Raw genomic sequence first — 13,857 nt, 5'->3', positions numbered from 1 at the left:
ACATGTGATCCGTTGATGTTTTACACAAATAAACAAATACCGTAAAACTATTCCTAGCCGGGCAAATCCGGATTATTTTATCAATATTCTGACAATATCCGGGCATTTGATACAGATTAAAATTAAAATCAATTTTCAAATTCCACTCAAATATTTCTGAATAATCTTTCCGTCGTGTTCTGACAATTTCATGCAATAAATTTCATGCAAATCAGACTATTCAGCAGGAGTAGATCGTGTACCTACGTACAAATTAACGTCTCCATTTTTATAAATAAGAGAAGAATAACATTCCATAATTAAAATTTTTAGGCTGTCTACTTATCTTCTATACACTCCAGAAATTATAAAATAAAAAAGTAGAAAATTTGAACTCAAAACACCGACACCTGAATACAGCTCTGATCACAAAGACCAGCAGGGCAGCAGGGAACCTCAGGTGTCGCCGTGTCTGCCGGAGCCCGAAACCTGGTGGTCCTGGAAACTTGCTCGGTCACAACAAAAATCCGAGCGCATGCCCAGAACCGATGTTCTGCTCCCATCCAGCCATCCAGAAGGATGAAGATTTTGGCGACCGGATAACCTACCGAAGAAGAAGTCTTCGTCGTTGACATCCGTATGTGTTGATTAGCCAGCTCGTTCGAGTCCGAGGGCTCAAATTATTCATCTTGTATCGGTCAACGCGAGCGGAGTTTCTCGGGCGTCCGGTCAGTGCTATGTGGGCTTTGCGAAATCGCTGATTCTCTTTGGTGGAATGTTAATTAGTTGTAATTGGAGTCAAGTGAGAAGGTTGAATGAGATCATCCTTTTTGTGTGGAATATTAGTCGGATTGACGGTAGATAAAGAAAATGTTTTTCCGCCGAGTTTTTGCAAAAAATAATGGCAACTCTTCGACGAGTGGCGAAGGAGCACCATCAGCGTCGAATTCTGCCAATAACGTGAGCTGTTCCCCTGCTCGCTATCGGCGTGCCCTAAATGTGGAAGATAACCATCGTGTGTTGTCGGTGCTACAATTGACACCTCTTTGGGAGTATATCATTAGAAATAATGAGCTTCCGGAAGGATTGAATATGAACGAACTGTTCCGGGAGTTTTTAGAGAGGTTGCATGATCCGGAATATCAAGTTCGTCAGCATTCGCTGCGAGTGCTGATAGATGTGTTGATTGTGCTCCGGGATGAATCGGATGTGTACTTTGGACCGCTGCTACCTCCCATAATCGACAATTTGGGTCATCCTTCACCTGCAGTTCGGAAAGGGGCTTTGGATGTTTTAAAAGTGTATATAGCCCAAACGAAGATGCCGGAAACGGTTATGCTGGAGATTATGAACTACGGGATGGATCGTAATCCAAAAGATCCTCTAAGCACACGCTACATAGTTGGTGTGATGTTAGCACTGCCCTCCCTTATCCAACCAGCTATCCTTACAGCCAAACGTACATTCATTCTACGAGCAGTTATCAATGCTTTGGGAGGAAAAATGGTGCAGATAACGTATCAGGAAATTGCTTTGAAAATTTTACTCAAAATAAAAAATGCCATCGGCTCTCGAGAGTTCTACGAGTGTATATCGGTTTCATACAGGAGGGATTTTGATTTGTTGTGTAACGTTTATGGGCTTCCTAATCCCCCTAAGAGTCCCAGACGAGAAACGGTAATCAATCTAACACCACCGGGATCTGAACTTCCTACTAGGAAATCGTGGAAGCCTCATGTTCCACTTGTTCCGGCTACAGAAACACATCAACCTATGCAGCCGCTTTCCCCAAAAGCTCAGCGTTGGAAATCGGGAAGCTACAACGATATATCCAGGGCGGAGGGCTACGATTACGAGCCGAAAACTAGGATCAGGGGTTCGGACGGACGATTGAATGTGAACCCCTACGCCGTCAGTAAACTGCCACATCATGGAAGCTCGGTTGTTCGAAGGGTTAGTTCCGATGCCATCACCAGATTAGACGATTCGAAGCTAATCATGGAAACTGAGATCAAGATCAATAAAGAAGCAGTTACAATGCGAATTCTTGAAGCCGATAGCACCCAATCGGTGAGTGAAGAAAGTGATGAAGATAATTCAAAGAGATACGGCGTAGTGCGAGTTTTAACTGATAGTGAAGTTGATGAAAAAACGATTGGTGCTTCTAGTATAGGCAACGAACCGTCCTCAGATGATTACGTTAGACAAACTCCCCGAAGAGTACGATTTGGTGGGGAGGTTGTGAAAATGAGGACTCCCGATAGTGATACATTCGAACAAAGTGATCAAGATGGATTAACAATTTCCCAGTCTTCTAGTTCTAGTGCTTTAAATAATGCAAACAGTCAGCACAATCCTTCGATGAATGCCAGCTCTTCCGAACGATCTTCACCCATACGATCTGCTCTTAAATCTTCTACATCAACGGATAGATCAAGCACTTCATTTAGACGACAATACTCGCAATCAGCAGACACGGAACGATCTTCGCCGCCTGTCAGCAACGAATATGTGAACACAAACCACCGACCGATGTCTGCCAAGACTAGTAGCTATGTTAGCTCGGAAGAAGATCCCTATCCGAAACATGTAGCCTTCGCTCGTAGACGCAGTATCACTTACGATGACGAGGACCTGCGAAGTTCAACTATATCAGCGCTGGCTCTAGATCCCCACGCAACGCCAACACCAACGCCTGAGCCACCAGATCCCCCAGAACCTCCCCGAGAGCGACCCAAAACTTCGCGTCCCAAATCCGGTAGGGCCCCTCCCGTTGAATCTGCTGAAGAACCTAGCGAAAGTAACGAATCTTCTCCTCCCAAAGAAGAACCTCAAACACCCGACACTCAAAGCCATCCTGAGCCACCGGAAAGTAATCACATTCTGGCGGAAAAAATTGAAGAAGTCAAGCAAGCCATCCAAGGTATTGAAGAAAAAATCAACAATGTGGTGCTTAAAACCGCAGAAGCAATCGCAGAACTACCGTGTAGTCCTGCCAAACTCGTGAAAGCTGAATCAGCCGATTCGGCTTCGAACTCCTCGCCAAAATTACAGAAACCTAACCTATCGTTGGAGGTACTACTAGACACCAGTACCGATACCAGAAAAAATCTGGAAAACTGTGACGACAATGAGCTCGAAATCAAAGATTACACCAAAGAACTGAACATCGTTATTCCTGCGGAAGAAAAACCTAACAATGACGCGCCCCCGTCTGTTATCCCAAAACTCCCCAGCGGTCCATCCAGGATACCAAAGATGGTCAAAATGGGCGTCCCGAAACATAGCACAATGCCATCACCAAACAGACTAATGCCATCTCCTAAAATCGGTGGACCAGACACAAGTAATCCCTCAAGTGCAGCCCTATCTCCACATAAGCTTACGGTCAGCGAACGTGGTCGAACTCGACGTCGTAGTCGCTCGGCAACGATGAACACCTTCAAGCGAAGCGTCTATGTCAGCCCTTCGACGCTGAGCCCCGCACCGCATAGCGAGATAGAAATCATGCACAATCTTCTTAGCAGCCCCTTGGCATCTCCCAATCGAAACCGGCGGAAAAGTTCTGCAGGAAATTATCTGCTTAAGGAAAACGACAACAACAACAATAATCTGGATATGGATAATCTCAACAATGGAACCAAAAGTGACAAATGTGTCAACGTTAACGAAGACGATATTTATGACGTATTTGGTAAGACGATTGCAACGCAAACCTCGACAGAAGTTCTGGAAGACACAACGGCTCCGTTTAGTTTGATGCCTTCCAGAGCTGGCACGGAAACGGATATGCAAACATGCACAATAGATGTCACCGCTGTTGATAGTAATGCGAATCGGATAAGTAGTGCCAGTCTTATGTCTCCATCTGCCAGATCGCAACGTTCAAGCTCACCCAGAATCATAGAACCAAGAATCATAAACTCCTGGGAAGATCTCGGAATCGTCGATCGCTCAGTTCTGACTCAACTCAAAAGTGGAGTAAGTATTCACTAATTACAACCATCGATTTTTGTTTGCTCAACAACAACTGTTTCACTGCCCAACTGCCCTTAGGTTGTTAATTTTTTCAATTCATCCCTTTCTCTCGTCCGCCATGAATGAACGGTTAGTTCTTTTTTGTTTCTGGTTTGTCGCACCTAGATTTGTTTAACCGGGACACAAAAGTGAGGCAGAAATCTGGTTCAGCCTGGTAAATAATAACACCACAACCGTCTGATATCATCTAAACGCGGCGACCTCAATTTCTTCACTCATATTGCTGGTTGAATCCTCTGAGAGTCTTAACCACACAAAAGTAGCGTTCACCCTCCCCCACAAATATCCAAGCCAGCACAATCGTAATCGTCAGCTTTCAAGTGGGAATAGTTCTGCCATCGTTATATGACGCCCAACACCCCCAAAAACTTTGGACCTACGATTAGAATCCCAACAGAATCTATTCCTTCCACATCCGCTGGATACACACGCAAACATTTCTATCCCCAGGCTAGTTGTCGTCGGACGGTAAATAAAGCAAAAAATACCACCACTACCACTAACCTGACGAGTGAAAATCAAGTGCAACACGCGATTAATAAAACCTCCACCCAGCCCACAAATGGGACTGGGAAACTCGAAGTAGAAAAGAAGGTGTCGGCTAACCACTTTCGTTGAGAAATAGCCGAATCACCTTCAAAGAGTTCCTTCACACTTCTCGTAAGACATCGACCAGCAGCAGCCGGGCGGCGTTTGAAGAAAGAATTTGTATGTAACGATAAATCATAATGAGCCATACCACATACATAGATGTTTCCACTCTTCAGTAAATAGGAGCAATGTAACGCCAACATGCATCAACATTCAAATATTTCACCTTCTTTAAATTTTGCTTCTCAGAACCTGCGCCACTTAAAATTATCTAGTTATGGCAATGGTGTCGGTACCTTACCTACAGACCCTAACTAGCGTTGTCCTACTTTTTCTGGAATGTTTCGAGCAAATAAGCCGCCGAAAATCTACCGCATAATCGCCTGCTCGCTCGACTATATTGACCAGCAGCATATTATGCAAAATTATCATAACATTTCAAATTTAAATTCAAATTATCTGCTGAAGGTTGACGGGCTAACACCATGAGAAAGCTAATCTACGAAACATTGCACTAGGTTGCGATTGATATCTGGTTTTTCTCGGCTGTTTGTTATGTGATTGGGGTAGATTTTAATTTAATAATAGAATTGGAGCTTAATAAACATCATTGTTACTCGAGAGCAGACTAATTTCTGCTATTTATGTAAGCAGATATAGCAATGTTACAAAAAAATTTATTTCGAAAAGAAGGCAAGGGGATGAATAAGCCATAGATGCTTAAAATCCCAGGAAAAAAGGAAAAAAAAGACAAATATCGTGGATTGAAATTGTAAAAAGTGGTGGCTCTAGAGAGCATGAAAGCTCTTATTTGAAAAAGTACAAGCATCAAATTAGAAATCGTATCAAATTCAGAGTAAATATTAAAAAAAATGGTGTTCAAATTTCTTCAATTGACTCTCTCATTAGTACGCCACAAAATAAAATACGCACTTGCTATCAAAATTTTGAAATAACTGCATCTGATGGAATATCAATTCAAAAGGAGTCGATAACCCACTGAGGATGCTAGCAAGTAGCTAGTGAAATACTAGCATTTGGGTCTGCTTTTCGCTGCTAATATTTTTTTGGGTCTTCTTAAGGTTCTGCTTAACTATCGCCCAATATTTTCCGATTGGGCGAAGTTCTGGTGTGTTGGAAGGGGTTCTCATCCTTGGGCACAACCTGAATGTTGTTAGCGGCATACCACTCCAAGGCTTTTTTTCATAATGGCAGGATGCATAATCCTGCCAAGACAGCACCGACATATCATGTTTCTTCAGGAAAGGCGGCAAACGCTTTTGAAGACATTCTTTCGGGTAAACTTCCTGGTAAAAGATCCCGGTTGCAACAAAAATGTAGATTTTCAAGCAACTGGTACAGAATTTGTACTACAGATAGCTTGCCAAACGAGATATTTCTTAGCAAACTTTGATAGTTTACTATGCTTGAATATGTCCGCCACCTTTCTCTATCCGGTTGCTATATAAAAATCTTGTCCCGGAAGCTGTCTGAAGTCTGCTTTGGCGTGGGTTTCATCGAAACCACGCAATGAAGCTTTGTCAACAATGTCGTGTCGTATAGTTTCGTTGATAAACCCACAGGAAATGCTACTCCCGCCTCTAAAAGATCGTTGTAATTCTTTCAAAATATAACAGGAAAAGAAATACCATCTATTGCCCGTTTAAAAACTGTTGGTATGAGACCATGGAATGCGACTGTTTCTCACATTGACTGGACAATAAAAAATCAATATAAAGTTGGTGAAAATAGCAGCAAAGCAGTTCAGCTATTCAATAATCACTTGAAAGATTCGTACAATCACACTATTTCAATTTACACGGATGGGTCTGTGTCTAATGGTAGGGTGGGCTTTGGAGTATCGAGTGGATCTAAGGAATATGCTTTTCAATTAAATGAGGAATGTTTGGTATTTTCGGCCGAAGCCATGGCTATTCTCTTTGCGCTGACTACGATAGCTGCCAAATCAAAGTTCCATGCCGTTATATTCTCCGATTCCGCTAGTGTTCTGTCTGCTGTTGAATCTGGAAAATCGACCCATCCTTGGATACGCAGCATTGAATTCGAGTTGACACGATTAAACGCATCTCTTTGTTGGATACCTGGCCACGTTGGAATCACTGGAAACGTTTTAGCTGATAATCTAGCCGCTCTGGGAAGAAGTTGTGAACACATAATTTGCGAAGTTCCGGCTCAGGATATAAGGAGAATGATCTCAAGGGAGATACGTAAAACTTGGGAACAAACGTGGTTTAATAGCAGACAACTTTTTCTTCGAGAAATCAAAAACACCACCATTCCTTGGTGTGATAGAACAGATCCTTTGGAACGGCGATCACTCACTCGTCTTCGGATTGGTCATACAACTCTAACTCATTCAAGCTTTTGGACAACTGGAACATCTATATGCAACACCTGTAACGAACCTTTAACTGTTAAGCATTTGATTGCAGAATGTCGAATGTATGACCAGGAAAGAAAAACTAACGGCATCAGTCACGACGTTTCCTCTGCTTTGAATCCAAACAACGAAAAAAAGTTAATAGATTTTTTAAAAAGTGCTAATTTGTTAGGAAAACTATAATGTAGTGTATTTGTGTATGTATATGTATTTTTTTTTTTCTTTTTCTCAGAGGACGAAGGACTAGTATTAGTTAAAATCCTCTATAATAAACTATTAATAATAATAATAATAATAATAATAATGTCGTATACAGCTTCCGAGATCTTGTTTTTGCCGTAAGGTTTTGCTTTTCATTGCGATTAGCAGTCACAACCTTCTTATAAGTCGATAGTTCGGATCGTTTTTAAGCTTCATGCACTGTTGTAGCCAACGTATTGGCGACATCTCGAACGAAGAAATTGGAGTTTAGCTTGAAAGTGCTAGCCACTCTTCAGTTCGTCACTGCGGCCGTCCTTGATTTCGATTTCCCCCAGATCCCGGCTTTCTAGTTGTCGAAATACGTTCCCCGAACCCTTTTATTACATTGGTGACGGTTGATTTCGCCACATTCAACGATTTTGCTATTTCTGCGTGCGTGTAGTTTGGATGTTCACGACGTATGTACAATAGACTAGTTCACTTTTCGGCTTTTTTCGCTGATCACAACGCCACTTACAGGGTTTGATCCTCATTCATTTTCAAGTACTCTGGCCAAATTTGAGCTCATTTGAGTAAGTTTCCAGCGTGCGCTAGGAGTTTTATTGAAAAAAGTCCATTTTTCTGGAAAATTTCCGTAGATGTGTTCTAGCAAGCTGTTGTTAATATAAAATGATAATTTTATAGTGCTCGGTGATTGGTATGACAAGCATTCGTATGGACCTGTTTTAGATAATTGACTAAATCAAACCGAAAAAATTTAAAAATTCATAAACTACCAACTTTTACAAAAAATTGACTTACAAGTTAAGAGCTTAAAATCAGTAGTAAATAGAAAAAAAATATTTTCGATATAAACTTTTCATAAAAATATAGCCTTATTTATAACCTTTAATTTGATGTATAACATTTAATTATCGCAACAGTACAAGCAAAGATATTCAAACATTCACATCACATTCTTTGAATCATAATGTTGTCTCCATTCAAGTTTTAGCATCATGCAACCTGCAAAACGTGGCATCAAGAGGACTTGCTTACAACTTGGTCAAAGCGCGCGCTTTTTTTTAACTCCTGGCCCCGTCATGGGGTACTTGATTGAATAAGATATCCTTTCTTGTGCACAAGTTGGTGTGAAGCAAACTTGAATGAAAAATATTTTATCAAATCAAATTTGTTGCATAGATATTTGAATAACTTTGCTAGCACTCTTGCGATCATCAAGTGTTATACATCAATTTAAAGGTTATAAATAAGGCTATCCTTTTATGCAAAGTTTATATCGAAAATATTTGTTTTCTTTTTACTACTGATTTTAAGCTCTCAACTTGTAAGTAAATTTTCAGTAAAAGTTGGTAGTTTATGAATTTTTAAATTTTTTCGGTTTGATTTAGTCAATTATCTAAAACAGGTCCATACGAATGCTTGTCATACCAATCACCGAGCACTATAAAATTATCATTTTATATTAACAACAGCTTGCTAGAACACATCTACGGAAATTTTCCAGAAAAATTGACTTTTTTCAATAAAACTCCTAGCGCACGCTGGAAACTTACTCAAATGAGCTCAAATTTGGCCAGAGTACTTGAAAATGAATGAGGATCAAACCCTGTAAGTGGCGTTGTGATCAGCGAAAAAAGCCGAAAAGTGAACTAGTCTAATGTACAATATTATGATACGTTGCTCCTCTTGCTTGGACGCCATTTCGAAAAAACTAAAGACCTAATGTCTTAAGCCAAACAGAAGCATCATTCTACACACACACCTACAAAACGCACACAAAATGAAATTTCTGTATGTTTGTCCGTTTGTTTGTCCTCTATAGTCGCAGCCTTCTTAAGAGCTAGAAAGCTGAAAATTGGCATGAATGCTCATTAGGACCAGGAATGATGAAAAATGTTTTCAGATTTTCGGATGTAGGGAGTCGTCCATACAAAACAAATGTTGTTTTCAATGTTGACGTTATTTTTCGTCGGATTGTGATGATTTTCACAAGACTATGAGTGTGTTGACGAACAATCGATTCTAGGTATCAAATTTTTTGTAAGGGGTCATCCAATGGGGTCGTCCATATTAATTGTTCGCTGTTTTTGCGGTATTACCGTTATTATCCATCGGATTCAGATGAAAATTGGTACACGAGAGTTTTTAGACGCGGGCAGTCGATTTCATGTATCAAATTCAGTCAGTAGGGTGGTCTAACCGGTTTTACCGGAACCGATAAAACCGGTAAAACCGTCCATTTTCCAATACCGGAAATACCGGCTTTTGAGACGGTAAAAAACCGATATTTCCGGTAAATTTTTCGTCATTCTTTGGCACTGTGAAAAAATTGACACAGCTAAATGTTTTTTTTACCAAATATATTGGAGTACAAATACTCATATTTTGTTCAATCAACTCTAAGCTCAATAAACCTAACTACAAGGTTTATGTGAGATTTGATTATTGCTAAAACTTGACGATGTAACTTTTTAAATTAAAGCTAGAGTGGCGTTTAAAAGAGCATTGCCATGCTGCCATCTCTCTCTCAGATGATATGTTTTCATGAAACTTTACACATTTTAGTTCAGCTATCGAACTAACGCTCCACAACTCACAACAATTAAAGACTGTACAAGTGTACAATGACTGAAAGAAGATACAGCTACAAGAAATTTAAGATTGCTTCACAATAATCACTGAGTTTTTATTGAAAAATTGGAATTTGGTCAAAAGATGCAAAAATGTTTTATTTATAAACAGGCCAAGTTTACCAAATCGTTCTAAGTGGTGCCGGGCTTTCAAAAATTTAAATCCAAAAATGTTGAAAATTGATTAGAAAAAAAAAAGTTTCAACCGAGTCAGCATTTTAACATATGGGTCATTCCATGTCAAGTGTGCACAGCGAAAAAAAAAATCTTATCGAAAATTCGCGAAACTTGGCCGGAAGACTTTCTGAAGCCTACAAAATAAATCCTCAATTTTTGAGAATGATCCGCCCACCCCTCGTTCCAGGACCCTCCCTTATTTTTTTCACGATTTTGAAAAATTCATCATTTTTAAAATACTATATCTCCGGACTGAAAAATCATACCAAAAAGACAAAGTATGCGTTGTGTAGATTTTATTTAAATCTACCAATTGATATTATTTATTTTTTGAAATAGTGACGTTTTAAACGTCAAAACACAGCTCTAAAAATAAAACGTTATTTTTCGCAAGGAAAGTATATTTTTTTCTTGAATTTTATGATTTCATTGTTTTTTTGAGAAAATTTTACGTAAGAACCAATTAAAATCTCAATATAATATTCCTTGTTTTCGAGATATGAAAGATTTAAGTTGAATTGTCTAACAATTATTTACTCGTAGCACTCAGTGGTTTCACTAGAGTGCACCAATCGTCGAAATTTTTAGTCACATCTTCCATGCTTGAACAGATTTTTTGTTTTCATGATTTGTTTTATAACTAAAGAAAATTTAAAATAACATTTTGTATGAACGGAAAACAATATTTTCGGTTTATGAAATATTTTTATTCGAAATATAACTATTTTGTTTCTATTTTTTTTTCGTTCCAGCTCTGCAAGTTAAATCATCTTTAGATTGCCTTTTCTTTTTGCATACATTGAATATTTCAAATTCCGTGGAGCTTGAAAATGTTTTCCTTCCAATTTTTCCAGCATCTAAAGGGATTGCGGCGTGAAACGAACAAATTCCTTTGATTGCCACAGATGCTTCAAACCTGCCAGTCAATGTTATTCTTATTTGAAAGCATTCAACATAAGCAACATTTTGCGAAACAGGATACAATTTACCGAACTTGTTAGATTGGTTTTAGACTTTAGACTTTAGATTATGCACTTCTGATCGCAATTTGAACAAATTCCAGGTAAAAAGTCGTGTGTTCTTGACAAATGTATCCACTGAGCATCGCTTATGAAGTTCTATTCCAATTGAACACGTTGCTTTTGCCATGCTCGGAAAACTGTTCCCGACTATTTAGAAGCTTAACAAAAAAAAGTCACTAAGACAACTCCGTTCTAATGCAGTAACAGAAGGCAACTGGATATTTCAACCGCAATCTTCGATTTTAGAAGTTGTATTCATAACTAATAGCAAGTAGCAGCAAGTGAGCAGTTGCGGCAACAATTCGTTCACAATGGTCAGTGAATTAAAAAAATTGTTATTGTTCAGTGCCACTCGGTGTCAACAAAACAAAATCTGTTGTGCTTCCTTTGTATAAACAAAGGCTATACAATGAACAAATGCTGTGCGTCAATAGTCAGTATTGTTAGACCAGTATCGCCATAATTCATGTAAGTTTAGTAGGTAATCAACATACGAGCAGATTCTCGACATTTACACATTTTCTGTGAATAAGTTTAAAAGTTTTATGGAAACATGAACCAAATCCTAACATTAATTCATCCGCAGTTTTCGCTAAGGAAGCTCTTGCTTAATGATTTCATACAGTATGATAATGAATAAAATTATAATTCAATAGCAAAACGAATTGAAACAAAAAGTGTAATTTCATTTTTTAAGCATCTTATCTTTACAAAAATTTGCTACTCACTAGAAGGTAACATCATTTGTATGCTGATTTTAAATTTTAATCGTCCAGAAAATCGTGAACGGGATTACCAAAAGTTTTGAGGAGTGTAATAGTGTAGTGTAAGTAAATATTTGATGGACAATTCAACTTAAATCTTTCATATCTCGAAAACAAGAAATATTATTTTGGGATTTTAATTGATTCTTACGTAAAATTTTCTCAAAAAAAAAATGAAATCATAAAATTCAAGAAAAAAATATATTTTCCTTGCGAAAAATAACGTTTTATTTTTAGAGCTGTGTTTTGACGTTTAAAACGTCACTATTTCAAAAAATAAATAATATCAATTGGTAGCTTTAAATAAAATCTACACAACGCATACTTTGTCTTTTTGGTATGATTTTTCAGTCCGGAGATATAGTATTTTAAAAATGATGAATTTTTCAAAATCGTGAAAAAAATAAGGGAGGGTCCTGGAACGAGGGGTGGGCGGATCATTCTCAAAAATTGAGGATTTATTTTGTGGGCCTCAGAAAGTCTTTCGGCCAAGTTTCGCGAATTTTCGATAAGATTTTTTTTTTCGCTGTGCACACTTGACATGGAATGACCCACATGTTAAAATGTTTGTATGAAATTTCTCAATCAATATTTTGAAGGTAATTGATGAAACAAACCAGCAACAAAGTTTTTATAAATTTGCAACATTATTAGCAACAAAGAGCGTATGGATCAGATCCAAAAAACTATATTTTTTGATGAATTTTGATTGGTTTTTTAATAGATTTTTATTTTTATTTTTTCGTTTTAATCTTGGAAAAGAAAACTTAATGAGATCACGACCTAAATAGGTTGCGGGGAAAACATCCGTATTTTAGACAACAATAATCTGTAATTTTGTGAGTCAACCATAAACTTTATGATAGTGTTTTGTTTTGAGTTTTGTTTAGAAATTAATTAAGTCTTTTTTTTAACAAAAAATCTTTTTGTATATCAAATTTCGTATCATTTTCATGAAAGACTTTGAAAACTTCTACTAAATCTGTTAAATCTATTCTTCAATCTGAATACTTTTCTACAGAGTTTAGGACAAAAATTCGTCGAAAAATATATGAAACTTCTATAATTTCTGCAAACTCAATGCGAGATTATAATAATAAAATGACGATGATTAATATTGAGGACACAATGCCACCGTCTTGAACGAGTTCAACGCTGTTTCTTAAAATACGCTCTACGGCGTCTTCCCTGGAACGACCCGATCCAACTACCACCGTATGAGGAAAGGTGTTGACTGATATGCCTAACCTCACTCGAAAAGCGTCGCATCGAGCTGCAGCAAGGTTTTATATTCGACACATTGACCAACCGTATTGACTGAGCTTACATTCTACAACGTGTTAATATTTATGTACCAACGAGAACACTTCGACAACGTCAGTTTCTTTCAATACCTCACCACCGTACTGCTTATGGTCAAAACCATCCTATTGACAAGTGTTGTGAACTTTTTAATTTAGTGTATCATTTGTTTAATTTTAATATGTGCAAACGTCGTTTTAAATTAGGTTTAAGCAGAATTTAGTAGTTTTTAAGTTATCAGTCTGTACGGTAATTTAAAGCAAAGACGAAATAAATAATAAAATGACGATGATTAATATTATGATTTTCATGAGGGTGAGGATAGATTTATGACAAAGGGATAATTTAAAGGCACAAATCCATCTTTTTCAATTTAAAATGTTGCAAAATCTATTGCGTTATAAATTCTGAGCATTTTATGCCATTACTACTGCAATTAGACGAAACCTTTTCATGAATTCGATAAACTTTGAAAAATACCGGTTTTACCGGTTTTATCGGTTTTATAAATTACAAATACCGAAATACCGGATTTGAAAAAAGCCGGTAAATCCGACCACCCTTATTCAGTGTAAGGAGCCGGCAATCGGGATCTTCCATACTAACTTTTCTATATTTTTGCGATGTTGTCGTCATTATTAATCGGATTTAGATAAAGATAGAGCATAGAGTTATTAGAGACAAAAAAAATGATCTAATTAAGCAAATTTGGGTTAGGGGTCTACCAAAGGGGTCGTCTATATACAAAA

At 37.9% G+C, this 13,857-nt stretch overlaps 1 protein-coding gene across 1 annotated transcript in view; it reads left to right on the top strand.

Moving 5' to 3' along the window:
* The first annotated feature begins 813 nt into the window (after positions 1-813).
* Positions 814-13,857, top strand: part of LOC129748435 (uncharacterized) — a 60,692-nt gene continuing 47,648 nt past the window's right edge. Inside the window, exon 1 of the mRNA XM_055743061.1 lies at positions 814-3,960. Coding sequence (XP_055599036.1) covers positions 850-3,960 — 3,111 coding nt within the window. The 5' untranslated portion in view covers positions 814-849. The remainder of the gene's footprint in view (positions 3,961-13,857) is intronic.

The sequence above is a fragment of the Uranotaenia lowii genome, chromosome 2 (genome assembly GCF_029784155.1).
Source record: "Uranotaenia lowii strain MFRU-FL chromosome 2, ASM2978415v1, whole genome shotgun sequence".
Lineage (NCBI taxonomy): Eukaryota > Metazoa > Arthropoda > Insecta > Diptera > Culicidae > Uranotaenia > Uranotaenia lowii.
The sequence above is the reverse complement of the archived record's forward strand: the minus strand, read 5'-3'. Positions and strand labels throughout refer to the sequence as shown.